This window comes from Pundamilia nyererei, unplaced genomic scaffold (assembly GCF_000239375.1).
Source record: "Pundamilia nyererei isolate P.nyererei 1_Seehausen unplaced genomic scaffold, PunNye1.0 scaffold00045, whole genome shotgun sequence".
NCBI lineage: Eukaryota > Metazoa > Chordata > Actinopteri > Cichliformes > Cichlidae > Pundamilia > Pundamilia nyererei.
This window is the reverse complement of record NW_005187446.1, coordinates 900,953-908,593: the sequence shown is the minus strand read 5'-3', so window position 1 is coordinate 908,593 and position 7,641 is coordinate 900,953. Positions and strand designations below refer to the sequence as shown.

General features: G+C 40.1%; 1 protein-coding gene across 1 annotated transcript in view; it reads left to right on the top strand.

Moving 5' to 3' along the window:
• The window catches only part of cldc1 (C-type lectin domain containing 1), an 8,382-nt gene extending 1,894 nt beyond the window's left edge, over nucleotides 1–6,488 (top strand). Inside the window, exons 2-6 of the mRNA XM_005731870.2 lie at nucleotides 443–553; nucleotides 3,294–3,428; nucleotides 3,531–3,682; nucleotides 4,949–5,070; nucleotides 5,344–6,488. Of these exons, the coding sequence (XP_005731927.1) occupies nucleotides 443–553; nucleotides 3,294–3,428; nucleotides 3,531–3,682; nucleotides 4,949–5,070; nucleotides 5,344–5,506 (683 nt within the window). The 3' untranslated portion in view covers nucleotides 5,507–6,488. The remainder of the gene's footprint in view (nucleotides 1–442; nucleotides 554–3,293; nucleotides 3,429–3,530; nucleotides 3,683–4,948; nucleotides 5,071–5,343) is intronic.
• The last annotated feature ends 1,153 nt before the right edge of the window (nucleotides 6,489–7,641 follow it).

Here is a 7,641-nt window from a genome sequence, read left to right as displayed (position 1 = left end):
TGTTGATCTGTCTTCTTTGTATCTTCTGCAGTGTGTTTAATATCAGCTGCCAGGACAAATCCAGAAGCTCTTTGTAATTAACATATTTGCTTCTGATCATAATAATACAGGAATGCTGAGAGCCACCACCATAAAAACTGGGGCGTCAAAGCACCCTGCCAAAACTTGTGGCCATGACTGTAATCTCTAAGGATAAAATTGATGCACAACTTTCAGTATCTGAAACTCTGTATTTTAGTGTTAGTGTACATATGTGACAGCATGAGGCAGAGAGTATCCACTGGCTTGCTATCTTTGGGGATTTGAAAATATAATGAAGCTAAACTCTGGTCAAACGGTTCTGCCCCACAATTTCCTTTAAAGTCTGCTCTCGCTGCTACACCAGAGGAATTAGTGGTGAATTGACAGCTTGCATGCTGTGGACTGTTTTGTGTCTAATCAGGCTCCCAGGGACTGAAGCAAGGCGTCAAGTGTTTGAGGAGTAAGACTTCTCTCCTGATACTTATTGGCTTTTTGGCCTCCATCTGTGGCAACATCGTACTCGCTGTGCTCTGTAAGTATAAATACTGTCTCAGAACCTCGTGCGCCCTCCTGTGTGTGCTGTACTTTGGGTCCAGTGCAAAAGACTTTGGTACTTAAAATAAAAAGCTTAGTAACTAAAAGTCCATATTTATCAGATTTTTTAATAAAGAGTGTAGGAAAGAGGGAAAAAAATCAATATTTGCTACAAGCAACTACCATCAGTTCCCCTGCATATGTACACAGCTTCGAAGTATTTAGGATGTATATGTTGGAGCTCATCCCTCAGTTCATCAGAGAATTTATTTTCAGTATCTTCTGTCTCTTCATGAAATCCCAGACTGACTCCACCATGTTGGGATCAGGCCTCTTTAGGGGGGAAACTCATTGCTCTTGCTGTCATTAAAGATAGTCATTTATGACTCTGGCTCTATGTTTGGAGTCATTTTTGTGCTGCAGTCTGAATTTAGTACCAACCTGATGTCTCCCTCAGGTATTGGTTGATAGAAAATGAAACATTTGAAGTGCCTAAAACTTTTGCACTGTGCTCTACATCTGCCTGTCTATGTCTGTGTCTTTGGGTCTCTATCCCACGCTGATTATTCTCTCTTTATTTCAGCTCAGTGGGCTTTTGGACACCTAGAATTGGCAATAAAAAAGATAAAGCACTCTCTCCAGTCCAGTGAGGGTCATGTAATAGAAAAAGCACAAAAGTCCATAATTGTGAAATATTTCTCCTGCAGGGCCAAGAGTCTCTGGCAGCTCAGCCTGATAATGTGCTTGTGAGGACACTCTTTCATTTAAAACAAACACCACTGGGGCCGTACGTGCTTGATCTATTGCCACGCATGCACATACACACTCGTTCAGACGCACACTCCCAAGCTATCGAGTACAATTTTCAGATCCAAAAATGATGACTGGGATGTCTTGCAGCAAGAGGAGGGAAAAAAAAGAAATACTTCCCATGACAACAGGATCTCTAACATATTTTAAGACTTTCGAAAGAGAGAGTGCTTTAATTCCATTTCATGACTCTGTAGAGCAAGTCTGCCTAAGTAAAACAAATGAAATGTAATGTAATGGTATATACAGTAGCTGCAGATTAAATCACAACTGCCGTATGAAAAGTTAACACATTTCATTTCACAAACATCTGCAGCATATGCATTTGTAGAAAGGTTTTTTGTGACGTCATGCAAGCCACATTTTACCACAGCAGCACCTGCACCTGTGTTTTGAAAGGGCTTTCCAGGAAAGGATCACCTGTCATTAGTGGTAAAAGGTCCAACTCGTTTTTCTAGCACATATTAACTCTGATGTGATTTACTAACCACAGTTCAGCTTACAGTAAATCAAGATAAACATGCTGAAAATAACTTTGAATCAGTTCAGCTGTTGCAAGCACCTTGGCTTTCACTTCCCTGACACATGACCAGTTGCGACACTTCTTCAGGGTAACATGTTGATTGGGCCTGAAGGATGTCACCACTTCTTATGGTACTTCTTAATGACAGTGAGGTAACTATAGTAACCATTATCTCTATTTATGTCATTAGATGAATATATTTTTTAAACGTTTCAGTACTCAAATGGGAAGTGGCAACATAAAAGAGAGCAGACACACAAATGGAAAAATATGTGGCAATGAAACCAGATTGCAAATGATAATTTCTTCTGGCCGCAAGGGATCTCATGTAAACACGATCATTCCAGCCAGGGCAGCAATGAAACCATACAGAGTCACAGACTGTAAAGAGAAGGCTTATATGCTTCAAGAGGGAGCGGTTTATTGGCAAATGAGAAACCACAACAGTATAAAAACTGCATTTGTTTATATTCAGTCTTATGCGGGTCCAACACGAGAATACTGGATGGATTTATCGGGTGATCGACCCCGAGATATTGGCTGTGTTGATTGAAATGTCTTCACTGTCTCATATAATTTTGCACATGCATCCGTGTTCTTTTCATCAGTATCATCACTGAGTCAACAATTAGATTTTCCTCATAATGTTCCTATCAACCTGCTAATTTCCAAACATTAGTGTGCGAGCACTCTGATAGCTGTTAGCAAAACATGCCAGCGGATGCTCCACCAAACGATCACATTTGCTGTGGATTGCTTTGCTGATCGGTCCATCACTTTTTTCCAGACTGATCTTACCAAGTATCACATGAATTGCCATAAAATTTGGTACATACATTTATCAGAAATTTAGGTACACCTTGCCACTGCTGGGTCGGACACCCTTTTGTCTTCACGGCTGCCCTAATTCTGGATGTGCTGGAAACATTCATCAGAGATTTTGACCCATATTGACATGATAGCCTCACATCAACATTGATGTGCAACATCTCAGCAGTGCTCTGTGTGGAGCACTACAGAGGCCATTTGAGTCCAGGAAAATCATTGTTATGTTTAAGAAACCAGCTTGTGATGATTTGAGCTTTGTGACATGGCGCTGCTGAAAGCGGGATAAGGCGCCATGATCTTTTGACTTAACAACCAAAGTCAAAAGGTCACCGCAGTAACTTAAATCATGCACATATTTCTTCCCCATTCTGATTTTCAGTTTAAACTTCAGCAAGTTTTCTTGACCATGTCACATTGCCTAAATGCAGTGAGTGAGTTGCTGCCACATGATTGGCTGATTCGATGTTTAAATTAGCATTTAGCTGAACACGTATACCTATTGTGGCCTATCTATCTATCTATCTATCTATCTATCTATCTATCTATCTATCTATCTATCTCTCTCTCTCTCTCTCAGTGATTAGTAGGCCGGTGCCAACAGCCCCACTGGAGTCTTCCTCCTCTTCAGCTCTGGGTTTGAAATCGATGCAGAGGCGTTACATCCAGCTGTGTGAAGACTACACTGCCCTGGGACAGGGCTGTTCAAAGACAGGTGGCAGGAAGTCGTTCAAACAAATGAACACAGTCTTCATTTCCTGCTGTCTTTGATTTCCCTTTCCCCTCATCCCTTTATCTTGCTCTTTCTCATTAACAGTTAAGCAGTGCAGGGAGTGTCCTGAAGGTTGGCTTCACATCGGGAATCAGTGTTACTATTTCAGCAATGACAGGCTGGACTGGGTGAGGAGCAGAGACAGCTGTGAAGAAATGGGCAGCCATCTCACCATACTGCACACCATAGAACAGCATGTATGCAAATTAATGCGTTTTGTGTGCGTGTGCTTGTGTGTGTGAGTGTGTTGAACCCTGCTGACCAGCACAGGTGTTGCTCATTCCCCTAATTGTGTGGGTTACAGCATGCTGTTGGCGAAGGAGTGGATGTGGGTGGAAGGAGCGATGACACTCATATATCTTTGCGAGGCAAGGTTATTTTATCTGCTGAAGTTAAGAGGACCACTGGATTTTTCGGTGATAACATTAATGATGCCTTCCTTCTATTCAAGTGTCACAGTAACATGGTCAGTGTGGCAGTTAGCTGAGTCATGCACAATACCAGGATGCTGCAATAGGAGCAAAGAAATGAAACTCAGCCCACATTCAACATAATTTGTTAAAAAACAGTAACTAAGCCACATACAAATAATGCAGTCAATTGTTTAAACTCCACAGTGTGAGTAATATTTATGTGATTTCATGATTTCATTTGTGTGATTTCATGTGATCACCATCTTGGTCTTTTGGAACCAGATACGACCACATTAGCCAACTAGCTGAGTGACTAAGTTACAAAAAAGGAAAAGAAGAGAGCAAAATCTCCTCTTGTCCAGTTATTGTGAAAGGGGAATTGGTTAAATAGGCCAAAAACCTTTTTATATCAGGTTTTTAAAATGCTCATTTCATTGCTGATGTTCACTGATTTGACTTTTTTAGGGCGTCAGCCTCAAGTGGCGACTGGCTGAGTGGAGCCCCAGAAGTTAACGCCTAGTTACAATGTTAATTTAAGAAAATAAACATACACAGGTGATCCGAATAGACCATGTTCGACTATCGTTTTGGCTTTGTTGCACCACATCACAGTGTAAACTGAGTTAATTTGTCAAGAAAGACTCTGGGACATGTCACAAAAAAGAAAGGCATGGATGTAAATAATAAGATTTATGATGGCTAAAGTCCATTTATCACCTTCAGGTTCCATTTCCTGGCATTCTTGCATCATGACTGATGGTTTGCCGGACACAACAGAGACACTGTTAGTCTTATATGCTGTTAGATTTGGTGTTGTGCTTCTAGCTATGTGGGTTTGGTTTACTGCATTAACTGGAGATCATTCTCCAATAGTGCAATATTAAGAGAATGTATTTTGAGCTTTCGACCTTGCGGGTGTACGTTTTGCAACATAAATTTTACATCAACAGTTTTCAAGGAGCACAGCTTCTAAGTTACGGTTAAGGTTGAGTTTAGATTTTAGGTGTAAGAAAGGACTCTGAGTCATGTATGTGTGTTCATTTTCTCCAGGATGCTCTGGAAAAGGAAGCTAAGAGAATTGGTGGATTTTATTACCACTACTGGATCGGCCTGTCTGACACAGAGACTGAAGGAGAGTGGAAATGGGTGGACAACACGACACTCGAACACAAGTAACAAAATTTAATGCATGCATTTATTTTCTTTTTTAAACTTTTATTTTCGATTATGACACCAATCAATCTGTCCAGGAACAACCTATATAAATTCAAATGGCAAACTCTGCCCACACTTGTATCAAAGCCTCAGGTATATCAAACATTTCATCATCAATAAATCAGGTTGCTGGCCACGGTGAACTTGTTTTTATCATTTGTCAGACATGTTTAGTTGTTATTTATAGCTCACCAATCTATCACACTTTCTGCTCTCTCCCTCTGTCACAGATACTGGGATCAAGCGAGCTCAGAGCCAGATAACCACCACACAGGAGGGGAACACGGAGAGGACTGTGCCACCTTAGACAGCCACTCCAAGACATGGTTTGATGTTCCTTGTGATCACATTTATAAACGAATCTGCCAGATGGATGCCATTCAGCTCAACTGAATCCCTACACCACTAAAAATGATGCAGACCTGCGAAGGCTGGATATGCAAGACGTGAAAATGAATGGGGGCATGTTTGGGATTACTGAAAATAGATGTCGGCACTAAAATAAGCACAGTTTTGCTTTTTTGTTTTTGGGGTTTTTTTGTAAGCTCACGGTTGCTGAAAAGCTGCACATTATGTTGAGAAAGCTTGTTGGAGATTAAGCTGTTCGCTGAAAGATATCATTTGCTTAGCGGTGCACTGATTGTACACAAGGATGTGAATATTTTTTTAAAAATGTGAGACCATGACATCAGGTGGCAATTTTTGACTTTACAATGAACTCGTGTAGTTTCAGAGTTGCACGGTCTGCTGGGAAATGAGCATGAATGTTGTCACTGTGTCACATTTCTTTAATCTGTCTGCTGTTGAGGGCTGCAAAATGGTTTAGAAACAGCACTGTAGGGTTTGTTGGGTGCCAAGCAGCGGATGTCCTATTTTGACCTTATCTTAGAAATCCACCTTACCTTATCACACAAAACCCATGACAGCCCGTAAAACCCTGTGAAAAAAAAAAAGTTAGGGAGGTGATTTGATTCTGTTGATCGAGTTTTGTGCGTACACAGAAGTTGCGTTTTTTTTTAACTGAGGATTTCAAATGAATTTCAGTCGAAAATGGCTGCAAAACAGGAAATGAGATATCTCGGCAATTCTTTGTGTAAACATGGTCAAGTGTTTCGACTTACATCTGAAACATCTGGTGGATATGGTGTGTGTGTGTGTGTGTGTGTGTGTGTGTGTGTGTGTGTGTGTGTGTGTGTGTGTGTGTGTGTGTGTGTGTGTGTGTTGCTCTGCTGAACTGGCCCTTCATATCTGCTGTCAGCTACAGTATAATTTCTTAGCATTTTCCCTTTAAGATGAACCATGTTGCTTGTCTGGAGTATTCTATATTTGTATGTATGTACACTTGTAAATCAATAAACTATGTTTTATCATCTACCTTTTTGCTTTCTGTCTATTCCATGCTGCTTGCAGACAAATGAACAAATAAAAAAGATATAACAATTTACAAACCTTTTTTTTAATTGTTTAAAGCTAAATTACTGACCTCTTGTTAAATGTTGATGCCTTCGTGTAGATATGAGTTTGCGGATCTCTTACAGACTTTACATTCTTTGTTTATTTTTGATACATTTTTCGACTATTACACAAGAATTGGAGTATTATGAGTTGCAAGAATGTCATATACAAGCCCCCTAGTAAAGCACCTTTTAATAAACAGACAATATAACTTTTAAATAGATACAAGCCCTAACAACATATACTGGAAAACTTGTGCAATTTAAAAAGGCACGAGTAAGTAAATCCTAAATGGTGGATTCTGTTCATCTGGACGTAGCGTTTTCAATTGGAGAAACGTTTCGTCACGCTACGTCCAGATGAACAGAATCAACCTTTTGGGGCCATGAATACTTAAATACAGTTATATCTACTGATCAGTTATGTAATTTAAAAGCACGTGGTGAAGGGTATGGGGAACATTTTGTTGTTTCCAATGATTATGGACAGGTTCACAGGTGAGGTCAGGCAGTCTCTATGGTGGATGCTCCTTGCAGATGACATTGTGGCTTGTACTTAGAGTAGGTAGGAGGTAAAGTGATGGAGGCCTAGTCTGAAGAGAAGAGGAATGTAAGTCAGCAGAAGCAAGACAGAATACGTGTGTGTGAGGGATCATAAAAGGAGTAGAGATAGTAAAGATTTAAATACCTGTGGCCAACCATTCAAAGCAACAGAGGGTACATAAGAGAGCTGAGATGGTTTGGTTTATTTGCAGAGGAGGGAGTGTGGATATATCACTGAGAAAATGTTGAATATCAAGCATCCAGGCAGGAGGATTCAGAATCAGAATACTGTATTAATTCCTAAGGAAATATCTTAAAGGAAAGAACCAAACCAGAGCGTAGGTTCAGATGTTGTTTAAGGAGGACATGCAGTATAGCTATATAGCTGTATATCTCAGATTTCTGTAAAGTTATTTATTTCATATTCTGTATAGTTTTTCATATTTATATCCTGTTCATAGCCTGTACATAGCTTGTACTCACTACAGCCTGTACATACTTATAGTTATAGAATATTCACAACATACTTCA